At 35.4% G+C, this 15,369-nt stretch overlaps 1 protein-coding gene across 5 annotated transcripts in view; it reads left to right on the top strand.

Moving 5' to 3' along the window:
* Positions 1–5,272, top strand: part of SREK1 (splicing regulatory glutamic acid and lysine rich protein 1) — a 38,134-nt gene extending 32,862 nt beyond the window's left edge. Inside the window, exons 9-10 of one of the 5 annotated variants that reach the window (XM_079703323.1) lie at positions 3,543–3,684; positions 4,774–5,251. In XM_079703323.1, coding sequence (XP_079559449.1) covers positions 3,543–3,684; positions 4,774–4,923 — 292 coding nt within the window. In that variant the 3' untranslated portion in view covers positions 4,924–5,251. Of the gene's footprint in view, positions 1–3,539; positions 3,685–4,773 lie in introns of all 5 variants that reach the window. The other 4 variants (XM_079703322.1, XM_079703321.1, XM_079703320.1 and 1 more) reach the window with 4 other exon arrangements.
* Positions 5,273–15,369: the final 10,097 nt, after the last annotated feature.

Here is a 15,369-nt window from a genome sequence, read left to right as displayed (position 1 = left end):
CTTCCCGTCTTCTTGGGCGTCAGAGTCCCCCACCAGTGGCTGGCAGGTGCCCTCTGGGTTATTTTTTAAGTTGAGAAGTAGTTTATGTAAAATAAAATTCACCCTTAGTGCATTTCAGTGATTTTTAGTAATTTTCATTGCATTTTTCTTAAGAGTTCACAGTTCTGTGCAACCATTGCTGCTACTTAGTTCCAGAACATTTTTTGTCACTTTGAAAGAAAGCCTGTACCCATTAGCAGTTACTCCCCATGGCTCCTTACAGCTACTAATCTACTTACTGTCTCTCTGAATTTGCCTGTTATGGACATTTCATATAGAGTCATATAATATGTGTGGCCTTTCTTTTCCCCCCCCAATATTTATTTATTTATTTATTTGGTTGCACTAGGTCTTAGTTGCGGGAGGTGGGCTCCTTAATTGCGGCTCCAGGGTTCCTTAGTTGCAGCTCACCAGCTCCTTAGTTGTGGCATGTGAACTCTTAGTTGCAGCATGCATGTGGGATCTAGTTCCCTGACCAGGGATCAAACCCAGGCCCCCTGCATTGGGAGCATGGAGTCTTATCCACTGCGCCACCAGGGCAGGCCCTGTGCGGTCTTTTGTATCTGACTTCTTTGACTAAATGTAACATTTTCAAGGTTCGTGCATATTGTAGCATTAATCAGTACTTCATTCCTTTTTAGGGGTAAATAATATTCCACTATGGATAAAACCAGGTTTTGTTGTTTAACCATTCATTACTTGATGGACATTTAGTATTGTTTCCATTTTTTTGCTGTTATAAATAACGCTGCTATGAACATTTGTGTACAGGTTTTGATGTGGACATGTTTTTGTTTCTATACCTAGGAGTTGTAATTGCTGAGTCATATAGTAATCCTCTCTATCTTCTTGAGAAACTGCCAAACTTTTCTGAAGTGGTTGCACTATTCTATATTCCCATCGGCAATGTACAAGTGTTCCAATTTCTCCACATGCTCACTGACACTTGTTATTGTCTCTCTCTGATTATAGCCATTCTAGTAAGTGTGTAATGGTATCTTGTTAAGGTTTTGATTTGCATTTCTCTAATGATTAGTGATGTTGGGCATCTTTTCGTGTGCTTATTGACCTTTTGTGTATCTACTTTGGAGAAATGTCTATTCTAGTCTTTTGCCCATTTTGAATTAGATAATTTGGTTTTTTAAGTTGTAGTTCTTTATATTCTGGTTGTTAATCCCTTACCAGCTAATATGATTTCCATGTATTTTTTTCCTATACTGTGGGTTGTGTTTTTACTTTCTTTGAGTAAGTATCCTTTGATGCACAAAAGTTTTTTAATTTTGATGAATTCAAATTTATCTGTTTTTTTCCTTTCATTGCTTTTTGCTGTCATATCCAAGAAATCATTGCCAAAACCAGTGTCATGAAGATTTTCCCCTGTGTTTTCTTCTAAGGGTTTTACAGTTTTAGTTTATATATTTAGGTCTTGATCCATTATGAGATAATTTTTACATATGGTGTAAGGTAAGAGTCTAAAACTTCATTCTTTTGCATGCGGATGTCCAGTTTTCCTAGCAACATTTGTTGAAAAGCTTGTCCTTTCCCTGTTGAATGGGTCTTGGCACCCTTATCAAAAATCATTTGACCATACATGTGGCCGTATATTTCTGTCTTTTCCATTGGTCTGTAAGTCTCTCCTTATGCCAGTACTACTCTGTTCTGATTACTGTAGTTTTGTAGGAAGTTTTAAAACCAGGGATGGTGTGTCTTCCAATTTTGTTGTTATTTTAAAGATTGTTTTGGCTATTTTGATGTCCCTGGAGATCCTGTGATTTTTAGGATGGGTTTTGCTTTTTCTGCCAACAGTGCCAATGGGATTGCATTGAATTTGTAGATCACTTTGGATACTATTGTTATCTTAACTCTAAGTCTTCTGATCCAAGAACATGGGATGTTTTTCCATTTATTTATGTCTTTATTTCTTTTCAGCAAATTTTTTGCCTTTTTGGTTAAACTTACTCCTAAGAATCTCATTCTTTTTTTTTTTTTTAATAAATTTATTTATTTATTTTTGGCTGCTTTGGGTCTTCGTTGCTGCACGTGGGCTTTCTCTAGTTGTGGCGAGTGGGGGGTACGCTTTGTTGCGGTGTGCGAGCTTTTCATTGCGGTGGCTTCTCCTGTTGTGGAGCACGGGTTCTAGAGCTCAGGCTCAGTAGTTGTGGTGCACGGGCTTAGTTGCTCTGTGGCATGTGGGATCTTTTCAGACCAGGGCTTGAACCTGTGACCCCTGCATTGGCAGGTGGATTCTTAACCACTGTACCACTAGGAAGGTCTCAAGAATCTCATTCTTTTTGATGTAGTTGTTTCCTTGGCTTTAAGAGTTGTATATAAAGATATACATACATAAATAATGTTGCAAATGTATTTTTCTTTGTCGTTTTTCTTTTGAATATGCTAGTAGTGGTTTTTGTTTTGTTTTTTTTGCTTTGCAAAAGTTTATGTAGACATACTAATGAATCTTTTATTTTATCGTACCTGGAATTTTATTTAGGGCTAAAAAAATCTTTCCCTTCACTTAAGTTAGAAAAAAACTTATTTATGTTTTCTTCTAGTACTTGTATTGTTTCATGTAAAAAATTTAGGTCTCTAATCCATTTGGATTTATTTATTTATGTGAATGAGATATGGACCCAGTTTTGTCTCTTTCCAAATAATAATCCAGTTGTCCCCAAGTCTTTTATTTATAAAAGACGAACTTTGCCCCAGTGATTTGAGATGCCACCCCTTTGTTTTATTGAATTTACTTAGGTACTTGGGTCTGTTTCCTAAGTGTTATTTGTCCCCCCTGGTCTTTGTGTTTATTTTTAAAATATTCATAATTAAGACAAAAAAGTTTAGAATTCCATATTAAGGCTAATTATTTTGAATAGAAGGTGTCTGTTATGCTTCTGATAGGAAATGCGTCATTTTTTCCCCTCTAATTTTAAGGATATGTAATTTTTACAAATGGAACTTGTTCATTCCATCTTCTGCATAATGTTTGCTCTTGAATTGGTGGATGGGACTTTTTTGTAATTGTGAATGAGAGGGGAGGGCACATGGCATAATTGGTTATTTGAAGTTCCACATTTTCCTAGAAGTCATTCAGCCTTACCTGAGAGCCATATCTGATTCTTTATCGTTTTTATTCTTTTCTGCTTATTCATTTTTTACTTTGAAAAGGTGGGTAAAAAAAAATTATATATTTGGTTTTGTTTTATCCTGATTACAGTAGATAAATAAACCTTGAATGTTTCAAAACTAAGAAATTGATAATACAGAATTGTGTTTTATGTGAACACTTGGTGGCCTCTGCAGTAATGACTTGTGTGTCTTTAAAAAATTAACTGGGTGTGGGGTGGAGTTAGGTGGGCTACAGGACTCATTTATGTTATTTGGTCCACCAGGTTACTGATACGCTTGTTTACAGTGCATTAATGTTAGGTAAGAATATTTTGTCAACAATATAGTGGGTGTTTACTTTTTTAGAAGTTAATGACATGTTATTAATGTTCTTATAGCAGAAATAAGAAGGATAAAAAGAGAGAAAAAGAAAGGGACCACATCAGTGAAAGAAGAGAGAGAGAACGTTCAGCCTCTACAAGAAAGAGTTCTAATGACAGAGATGGGAAGGAAAAGGTAGAGAAGAACAATACTTCACTTAAAGTAAGAAAGTCGTTCAGTGTTTAGGGTTTGAATAATTAATGTTTGAGATTGTTCTTCTTTATTGCATAGAGGTAATTTTATACTACCAGTGCCTTGTGTGTTTTTGGTACTATTTGTTAAATTGGTAGTTTTTTAACCTAATTTTTGAAGACAAGAACTAATTAATGTAATGTTTACTAGTATAAACAATTGCATTCCTTATTTTAGAGAATCACAGAATGGCATACAATAAAAATTTTAACTGTATTGGAATATTTTTACTTGTTGCCATTTTCCTCACTATATTTGTTTTAGCAAATTTGACAGGTGATGTTATCACTGGTTTTGTAATATATACCAAAGTTAGGTTTGTTGAATTAGAATAATTAAGGGAAAACCAAATTCCGCCAGGTAAGGGTTTTTGTTTTGTTTTCCTTCATTTTTTTTTGATAAAATATTTTAAGTACTTGTGAATTAGGTTAATTCCCTTATTATACTGGTAAGTATATTTGTGTTTAGAAATCAATTATGAGTTCTGAAGCTTTTATCTTACAGTCTTATTTATTCCCATACTGATAGAGGTTTATCATCATTGTCAGTAACATTGATAATATCTCCTGAGCACTTAATACATTCCAGGCACTGTTCCACATGTTCTCATTTAATTCTCCATTAAGTTGAGAGCTGAATTTGGACTGTTCTTAAACAGTCTTTGGTAGGAGGAATCGTGATTTCCTTTTCTACATTCCCTTGTTTTTGCTTCTTTGGTGTCCAGATTACAAATCTATCCTGACATCTATGGGAACTATTTTACTTTCAGCCGATCAGTTCCACCTTTCAAGTCAGTCAGCAACGTTTGTTGAATTCTTCCCAAGAGTTTCTATTTACCTATTTTGTTCTAACTTAATCTCCATAGATTGTCCTATCTTTTAGTAGAAGTACAAAGGGCATAGTGATACATGTTCGTATATACTATTTATATGAAAATGTAATGGGAGATAATACCCAGTTTGACTAATTCACAAAAGATAAAGTTTTAGCCAGAACTAGATGTAATAGCAGACAACTCTTGAGAAAAATATTAAATGTATACCTAAATATTCATTGTAGGAGAAGGAGCACAATAAAGAACCAGATTCAAGTGTGGGAAAAGAAGTAGATGACAAGGATGCACAAAGGACTGAGGAAAACAAAGTACAGCAAAATGGGAATTGTCAACCAAATGAAGAAAACCTCTCTACCAAAACAGAAGCAGTATAGGACCTACAAATGCACCTCTAAACACACGCTGGAATGGAATCCAAAGCTTTTAATTCTCTCAACAAGATGTTAAACAGTGAAGAAATCCAGTAGAGCATAAAGATATGAGCTAACAGCTTTTTTAGTTGTTAGGTGACTTTGTGGCCATCTTGTTACTGAGTAAGAAAATAAAGCATGGACATCGTGAAAATAACAGGTGTTACCCAAACTCCTCATCTTCTAAAAGCTGTGCATTTCCATGGTGGCTGACACACTTGTCATGTGGTTTGTTAAGTGTTTGCGAAGAACCATTAAAATAAATGGGACATTAAAGATCTAAATTTGTACTATCCATTAAAGACTGGAGATAAGCATTGGAGGCTCTTTTAAAAAATGCTAGTAACTGATTTTGTATTGTTTTACTTTTTTTTTAATTTCAGTATATTACAGATTGATGATTTGCTTGAAATTGGTGCAAATATATACACACCCTTGTAAGTGCGGAGTATGTAAGAAGTTTTAACATTGACTTCACAGGATTTACAGTGATTGTGTTAAATTCTCACTATTGTGTTTTCTTTTGCTCACTGTTTAGGACAGCAGTTTTTCTTTAAAATAGTTTTACAGATTAAAGTTGCTTAAATAAGTGGATTAAAAACCAACTGACAATGCATGCTACTGTTCTTTTTCAAAAGGAAGAACAACTGTGTTGAATACTAATAATATATTAGTATTCAGTGTTCAGAATCATTGGGTCTCCCCACAAAGTAAGCATTTCTTTTTGAACTCTCTTGACACTTCCAAGCTTATTATGAACAGTATCGCAGTGTGTGTTGTCAGTTGTAGGTGGCAAAGGTGCCATTTATAATAAGAAAACTGGGTTTTCAAAATGGGCTATGGGAGCACAAGCTGAAGCTTTAGTGCCTTCTACAATGTGGTATACTGTTTTCTAGAATTTTATATGGACTAGTCATTCTCAATTCATATGGAATTTAGGTGGATATTCCATTCCCTCCCATAGAGAAGTGTGAAAGTGTTATGTCAGAAGAGCTTCTTACTTGGTTCACTTAATATGAGAGGGAAGTCTGTTTTCAAGAATGACTTTAGAGCTTAAAACAGCAATGCAGTTTTGGGACCATCAGTTTCATACTGTGATAATTGAAAATGAAGCAGCATGTTCTTATTTTACTTAAAGCAAAACGCTTTAGTTGTCTACATTGGATGGCCTTAATTATTACCTCTCAATCATCTTCTCATAAATGATGTGCAGAAATTGTACTTAAAGGAGAACATATGAGTTTGTCTTATGTGTAAGGATATGTTTACTTAAGCTTAAAATATAGGTCATCCGACATTGTTAGGCACGCTTTTTGCAGAAAGTATGCAAGTAGTAAAATGACAACATTGCTAATATTTTCCCCCAGACCACAACTCATAGTTTCAGAACTCTTTTCATTGTTGTATTTCCAAAAGTTATACCTTTTAATTAGCATGTTATTAAAAAAATCAAGTATAATTAGTTTAATGCAGTCTAATACAATCAAATTACTCAGTTGCCTTACCTCATGGGAAGAGTTACTTATAGATTTAAAAAGCTGAGTAACACATCAGTTACTTGGTTTCAACTTGAGTTTTCTTTTAATACTATTGAAATTTAAGTATTTGGTGAAGAATGGAAAGAATTGCCCTTATTGCAAGTAATGAAGCCTGGTTTGATTATGAAGCTGCTTAATTACTCCTCATGTGTTCAGAATTACTGTGTTTTTTTTTTCCTTTTTTTCACTGTGTACATTAAAATTTTTGAAAATGCTTTACTATGTAAAGTATAGATGGTCATTTTAATCATTCAACCACATACGGTTGGCTGGTAAACAGCTTATTTTGATATAAGAATGCTTGGGTGTATATGGAAAGATTGTGAAGGAGTGTGTGTGTCTTGCATCAAAGCTTATTATTTATGATATGTAAGTAGAATAGAGCAAATGTTGTTTGAATCTTTATTTTTAGTGCTATTTCTCTAATAAAGCTAAGTATTTTAGAGGAAAGTATTTGTTCATGCATTTCAAAACAGCATCTTAGGTTTGTCCTGTTCTGTTTTAGCTGGCATAGAAATTGTTTTGATATGGAGAGTGCATGTTTGTGTGGTGTCTAAAGCCATCATTTAAAGTTTATTTTCTTGTACTCTGGACGCTATTAAATGTTTTTTATGTTGGTAATTAACATAGTTATTTGGTTCCTGCTGCCAGTTATTTTTCTTGATGAGGTTTATTCATCTTTAAAACAACCATACTAATCTTGACAGACACTGATTTATAAAAATTGGGCATGAATAGGAATACAAGAGGTCCAGAGAAATTGAAATCATTTTCTTAAACAGGCTTATGGAAGCAAAGCTTTCTAGGGTCTAGAGGTACTGGAGGGAAGGAGGGAGTGTGTGAGTGTGTGTGTGTGTTGTGTGTGAGACAGAGAGAGAGAGATCTTTTTGTTCACTTTTAAGAGCTGATATGTTTTCATTTATTTTTTTCTTGTAAGGTATTTTTTTATTTCTTTAAAACGGTCTTTTTCATCCCAGGTAGATATTGTCAGGAAAACTTGAGGTAAGGCCAAGAAGACAACCATTTTACACTTAATACCTTCTGTAAATTATCTTTTTCATCTTGATTATGTAGCGAGTACATTCTGTTCCTTAAATTGTAGTTGCTATTCATCATTCTGGACAAATTCTCTTGGTCCTCTTGTTCTTGCTTTTCAGCAGTGTGCACTTAACTGGTAATAAAAGGTGGTCCTTCATAAGCTAGCCAGTTTCATTTGAGGAAACAAGTATAAAACCCTTAACTTCCACAGCTATCTCCTTATTATTTTCCATTGAATCTAATTAACTTATAGTTACGAACACACTAGTCAGCTTGTGATTTTTCTGTTTAGAATCTTTTTTTCCAAGGGGTTCAGTATATGCTATGTTGATCTTCAGAAGTATCATAGAGACTTAAATTTTGACATGCCTCAATTAAAAGTAAAAAACGGCATTTAGAATCAATTTTTTTTTTTTTTGGTCAAAATAATTTCTTTTGTGGTATTAGTCATCTTCAGGATTCTCATTCATTCCTATATATAGGTTGCTACCTTTGAAATTAAGGAAAAAAAAAACCTTGAGCCAAATCTGGTCTCAACTGAAGATATTATTCAAATTTAAGGATTATAATATATACTAACGGCTTTTTAAAGTTTTTTTAAAACCTATTTGAAATAGTATGATTTGATTTAAATCTTTAGTAGTTAATTAGCAGTTAAAATGAATTCTTTTTGAGGGATGCATTAAGTAACACTTCAGTGGGACATTTCTTATATTTTCACTGAAAGATAGTGTCTGGTTTTAACTGGGTAAGTTATGAAGTAGAGCTGTTTCCACAAAGTAATTATGTTCCTTATGTGTTTTAAATATTTTTTTTAAAAATTTCACTACCTATATACTTAGATGTTCTCATGTTTATTTACTATTGTAATAGTCATTTAAAATTAAATTGTTTATTTTCAAATTTCAGAAGTTAGTGCTCTCAAAGGGCTAAATGATATTTCTGGAAGCAGGAGTTGAGCATAAATGTAATAAAATAATCTTTTAAAATAAAATTCACTTCCCTACTTAAACTTGGGTTTGTGGGTGAATTTGTTTTTCTTAAATACACTTTTATTGGTGATTCTGCCAAAGAGTGGTACATTATTTTAAAAATAAAAGCTAAAGCTCAAGCTAGGTTGGATTTAGTAACTAATAACTAGATTTCTTTCTATTCCATTTAAGGTACTTTTACAGTTTCTAGCAATTAATTTATTACAATTGTTAGTTTATATATAATACATTTCTTAACATACTGTTCTTAAAAGCAGATTTTTAGCCTGTTGCCTGATTTTTAAATTTACTTTGTATCTAGCTAACATTTTAATTTTGAGAATTGCCAACTTTTGTAAAACTTCACTAATTTTACCATTAAGATTTATTTTCCAAGGATTGGAGTAGAATAATAGTTCTCTCCATTCTTGATTAACTTTTATTTGCTAGATAGATAATTTCTTAACTGTATATGTAAGTTCAAACTCATGAAATTCATGCTGAATTAGAGTTGAAGAGATTGAGTTCCACCAGTTTAAGGTTACTGGTAGGCAAAATACTGTTAGGAAACACGCTACAGAATTCTCTGATTTCCACAGAAGGTTACATTTGGGTGTACTGTGTAGTTGTATAGGTAGTTTAATTTAATAGTTAAATATTACTCTCCATCTTAATTAGGTTAATACAGTAGTGCTATTCTTTACATAATGCAATGGATTATCAAGGGAAGGGTTCAAAATGTAAACAAAAAGGTGCTGCATAGGTGGTGTATATTATGTGAGTAGGACTACTTCCATATGGTACTAGTAAACATCAGATGCTGCTGCTATTGTGTTGCTATATTTTTAATAAAATGAAAATCTTAAAATCTTTCCACTGTTGAGTAGTAATTTCACCAAATTCTAAGACATGTATTTGCATATTTACAGCTTATTTTTATAACTGAAAGGTTTGGTAACAGCCTCTTTAGGGTTCAAAATTACCACCAAAATAGAGGTTTTTCATCGTTGGGCGTACTTCATGTTGTGGCAATAACTCTAGTCAGAGCTTTGCATCTCCAGCATTCTGTAGTGTTCCAGTAAGTGATAGCAGCCCTTTAAATCTCCCTTTTGTTTTCAGAATCAACTTCTTACTATGGTATTTGCACAATGAAAATTGCCACTACTTGTCTTTTAACAGCAAGTGGAATGCCTTCTCCAGTATATCAAAAGTATAACTCTCCATTTGGTGAATGAGCTGTGTATTTGGGGTGGTCATTTAAGTGAGACAGCCTATTCGAAGTGTCTCAAAAAAAAACAACATTGGCTATCAGATATGTAAATTTAGAACCCTGTATGACCTGGTGGTTTAGCTGGTGCAGAGATGGTGAGGCTGTACACACTGATTTCTCTGTGTAGGCCCCCTGTTTTAGCTGCCTTCTGTGGTTAAACCATGAGCCATTTTGGTTTCCGGATGAGTTGGGGGTGAGAGAGGAGAGATCCTTGCCAATAATGAGTTTGAACTTCTCCAGGTGTGACCTCCACAGGACTTCCTAAAGGAATGCCAGATTGGAGTGGCAGTCACATTTGACAGTAGACTTCCAGACAAAATGTCTCATGTTGTATTATTTTTGTTATGAATGATTTCTAAATAGTAATTAAGGAGTATAATTAGAGTACATTTAGTTTTTATAATGATGATTTTCTTACCTTGGGAAAAATAAGATTCACTGAAAAATAAAGTCTCTTAAAAAGTATGCCACTCTGGGACTTCCCTGGTGGCGCAGTGGTTGAGGGTCCGCCTGCCGATGCAGGGGACGCGGGTTTGTACCCCGGTCTAGGAAGATACCACGTGCCATGGAGCAGCTGGGACCGTGAGCCATGGCCGCTGAGCCTGCGCGTCCAGATCCTGTGCTCCGCAACGGGAGAGGCCACAACAGTGAGAGGCCCGCGTACCGCAAAAAAAAAAAAAAAGTATGCCACTCTGTTTAATGTAGTAATAGCCACAGTATGAAAATCAGAGGTGGTAAATGGTATCAGTTATACAGGCATGACTTCTAGTACTATTTTTCCTTCTACTGAGCTCCAGTCCTTCTGTTTAGTGTAGCACCTGACACAAAGAAGTCACTGATTATTAGCTATTACATTACTGGATATCTTACTAGCACCATTTATCCTGTTCCAAACAAAACATTCAATTTCCAATACCAGGTCTATCTATGCCTCTGCTCCTTATTGTTTTTCGCCAGCGCTGACATCTTTTCACTTCAGGCTTTTTTCCAAATTCTATTCAACATAAACTTGTTACTTGATTAATTTCCTTTCCATTGGTCTGTAATTTTGGAATGTCTTTCTTGTTTTAGTATACAGGTCATGCTGGCCTGAGAGAATGAGTTGGACATTGTTCCCTCTTGAATTTTCTGAAGAAATTTGTGTCATGTTCACTGTTTCTTTCAGAAATATTAGGTAGAATTCCTCAGGAAGACCAACCTGAGCCTGGAATTTCCTTTTCACGATACAAATTCAACATTAAAAATAGATTTAGGGCTATTATTCTTGAGTGAGTTTTGGTGTCCTTTGTCTTCTAAGGAATGTGTCCGTTTTATCTAAGTTGTTGAATTTGTCAACATAAAGTTATGACATTCTCTTATTATTTCAATATATATGAGATCTATAGTGATAGCCTCTCTCATTCCTAATATTGTTAACGTCTTTCTCTTTTTATCCTGATGAGTTTGGCTAGAGATTTATCAGCTTTATTTTCTCCAGTAATCAGATTTTGTTTTCATCAGATTTTCTCTTTTTTTCTGCTTTTTATTTCACTGATTTCTACTCATTTCTTTCTTCTGCTTATTTCCACTTAGTTTGCTCTTTTTTTTTTTCTTCTTAGTTTAAAGTGTGAGCTGGCATCACTGACTTGAGACCTTTTTTTTTTTAACCATTTAAAAATTGAAGTACAGTTAATTGACAATGCACTAGTTTCAGACATACAGCAGAGTGATTCATTATACATATATAAACATATCTTTTTTAGATTCTTTTCCATTTAGGTTATTACAAGACATTGAGAGACCTTCTTCCCTAATAGAGGTATTTTAGTGCTATAAATTTCCCTCTATGCATTGCTTTTGCTGCATTCCAACAAATTTTGATAGGTTGTGTCTTCATTTTCATTCAGTTCAAGACACTTCATGATTTTCCATTTGGCATTGTCTTTGATCCACAGGTTGTTTTAAATGTGTGTTACTTAGTATCCAAATATTTGGGAATTTCCAAGATCTTTGTTACTGATTTCTAACTTAATTCCATTGTGGTTAGGAAATAGTTCATATGGTTTGATTCCTTTTAAATTGTCTAAAACTTGCTTTATGGCCCACAAATGATACAGCTTCATAAATGTTCCATGTGCACTTGAGAAGAATGTATCTTCTGGCAGTTGTTTGGTGAAAATCTATAATGCCAATTAGGTCATGTTTGTTGATGGGGGTGTTCAAGTCTTCTATATTCTTACTGATTCTCTGTCTGCCATTGCCTGTCATCACTCATTATCTGTCAATTAATTAGTAAGAGGTCTTGTAATCCCCAACTAGATTGTGGATATGTTTATTTCTCATTTCAGTTCTATCTGGCTCTTATGTATTTTGAAGCTGTTATTAGGCTCATAAATGGGGTTGTTATGTTCTCATATTGACCTTTTTATCATTATTAATATTACTCTTTTTATTCCTGGTAATATTCTTTGCTTTGAAATATTTTTCTTATATTAATGCTAGCAGTCTAGTTTAAAAATTAAAAAAAAACCCATTAGCATGGTGTTATCTTTCTTCATCCTTTCACTGTTTTTATATTTAAAGAGTACTTCTTGTGGACCTCATGTAGTTTGGTCTTGCTTTTTTAAAATCCAGTCTGACGACCTCCGCTTTAGTTGGGAATGTTTAGACCAGTTACATTGAATGTGGTTATGGATTTCATTGGGTTTAAATCTGTCATCTTGCTGTTTATCCTCTATCTCCTGTGTTTTTGTTTGTATTTTCCTCTTGATCTGCCTTCTTTTGGACTCAGTACTGATTATTCCATATCATCATCTCTGTTGGCTTATTAGCTATAATTCTTTAATTTTTGAGTGGCTTTAGGGTTTACTCTATGTGTGTATTTTCATTTATCACAGTGTATGTGTAAGTTAATATACCATTTCATGTATAGTATAAGAACTTTGCAATAATATTCTTTCATTTTCCCACTCTCAGGTTTGTGCTGTTTTTGTCATGCATTTTACTTAAAACGTGTCAAAACGTCCACAATATGGTGTAATTTTTTTTTCTTTAAACAGTCAATTTTAAAGAGATTTTAAAGAAGAAGAAAAAAGTCTCTTCTGTTTCCCTACAGATTTACAATTTATGGTGCTTTTCATTCCTTTGTGTATATTCATATTTCTTTTTTTTATTTTTTGGCTGCTTTGGGTCTTTGGTGCTGCGCATGGGCTTTGTATAGTTGTGGTGAGCAGGGGCTACTCTTTGTTTCAGTGCCCGGGCTTCTCATTGCGGTGGTTTCTCTTGTTGTGGAACACAGGCTGTGCGTTTGTGGGCTTCAGTAGTTGCAGCACGCGGGCTCAGTAGTTGTGGCCTGTGGGCTTAGTTGCTCTGCGGCATGTGGGACCTTCCTGGATCGGGGATCGAACCCGTGTCCCCTGCATTGGCAGGTGGATTCTTAACAACTGTACCACCAGGGAAGTCCTCATACTTCTACTTGGTACTATTTTCATTCTGACTGAAGGCATCCTTTAACATTTCTAATAGTTCAGGCCTGTCAGTGGTGGAATCTTTCACCTTTTGCATGCTGAATTTTATTTCAACTTAATATTTTAAAGATATTTTTGCTGGATATAGACTTCTACATTGACTTTTTTTTTTTTCCTAGTGCTTTAAAAATGTGGCAAATGTGTTTGCCTGTCTGTGTCCTTTGGTTTACTTTGTTTCCATCAAGATGCCTGCTATCATTCTGATCATTGTTCCAACAATATACAGAATGCAGACTTTCTCTTGTGGCCACTCTCAAGATTTTCTCTTCATTCACTGGTTTTAATCCATTTGATTATGATGTGCCTTGGTGTTGTTTTATTTTTGTTTTATGTGCTTCTGTTTCCTTGAGCTTCTTGGGCCTGTGTATTTTGAGTTTCTTTTAAATTTGGAAAATTTCCAACCATTATTTCTTCAAATATGTTTTCTTTCTCTTCGACACTTTATAGTCTTCAATTACATTTATATTGCCACTTGGAGTCCCACCGCTCACTGACTTATGCTGTGTTCATTTTTTCAACCTTCTTTGTTTCATGTTGGATAGTTCTATTGCTATATCTGAGTTTATTAATATTTTCTTCTGTAGAATCTAATCTGTTCATCTTATCCAGTGTATCTTTTTTAAAAAGGTCTAAGATGTTTTGCAAATCTAGGAGTTCAATTTAAGTCATTTTTGTATCCTCCATGTCTATTTTACATGTTAAAATGTAAATGTAATTCAAGCATATAAAATATAACTTGTGAATATTACCTTTTTTTGGTTCTGAATGTTTTTGGTTCTGAATATCCTATTGATATTCTTTAGCTTTGTTCTGAGATGCTTTTAAGTTACTTAGGAACTGTTTGTAAGGATCAGATTAGCCATTTAGGGCTAATTTACCCTACTACTGAAGTGATACTCTTCTGTGTACTTGATGCTCTATGAATTATGCTCTACTCCAACCCCCATCCTGGCCCATGGGAACACCAACAGTTTACAATCTGTTTAAGCTTTGGGGATTTTCCCCTTTGATCCTTTCTGATGTTTATTCCTGAGCCTCCGGTAGTTTCTTCCCATGCATATGCTGACCATTACTCAACTGAAGACACAAACATCCCAGTGTGCAGATCTTCAGAGCTGTTCCTCTGTGCAGCTCTTTAATCCATACTCTGCTCTTGTGATCTGCGGCTATCTTGTCCTCAGTGGGCTCCCAGCATCTCCTCAACTCAGACCACTGGGTTTTGCCTTGGTTTCCCCTTCTTTTGCTTCAGCCTGTAGACTTCCCTCAGGCAGTAAGCTGGGGGAAATCATAGGGCTCACCTCATTTGTTGATCAGAGACCACCGGCCTGATCTGATTGTTGTCTGATGTCCAATATCTGAAAACCATGGTTATGTATATTTGTTTTTCTCGTGTTTCAAGTGAGATGGTAAACACATTTCTGTTATTCCATCTTGGCCAAAAGTGGACGTCTGCTGTAATATTTTTCAACCTACATTTTTTGGCTACATACTTTTTGCTGATAATCTATATTATATTACTCTACACACACACACACACACACACACACACACACACACACACACACACACAGAGAAATGACCAGAGTCTTAGGACTGGTGCAAGTGATGGCTCCTGAAGCTTAAACTTTATTATTGCTCCCCACAGATTTCCCAAAAGGCAAGAAACTCCCCCACGTACCTGGGTAGGGCAAAGCGGAGAGATTCCTGCACAGAGGATCAGTGCCAACCGGCACTCACCAGCCCGAGAGGCTTGTCTGCTCGCCCGCCGGGGCGGGCGGCGCTGGGAACTGAGGCTCGGGCTTCAGTCAGAGCGCAGGGAGAGGACTGGGGCTGGCGATGAGAACTCAGCCTAAAGGGGGCTAATGCACCACAGCTAGCCAGGAGGGAGTCTGGGAAAACTCTGGAGCTGCCGAAGAGGCAAGAGACTTTTTCTTCCCTCTTGGTTTCCTGGTGCGCGAGGAGAGGGGATTAAGAGCGCTGCTTAAAGGAGCTCCAGAGACGGGCGCAAGTCACGACTGAAAGCGCGGAGCCCAGTGACGGGCGTGGGACGCTGGGGCTGCTGCCGCCGCCGCCAAGAGGCCTGTGTG

This window comes from Hyperoodon ampullatus (genome assembly GCF_949752795.1).
Source record: "Hyperoodon ampullatus genome assembly, chromosome: 4".
In the NCBI taxonomy this organism is placed as follows: domain Eukaryota; kingdom Metazoa; phylum Chordata; class Mammalia; order Artiodactyla; family Ziphiidae; genus Hyperoodon; species Hyperoodon ampullatus.
This window is presented reverse-complemented; position numbering and strand designations above follow the sequence as displayed.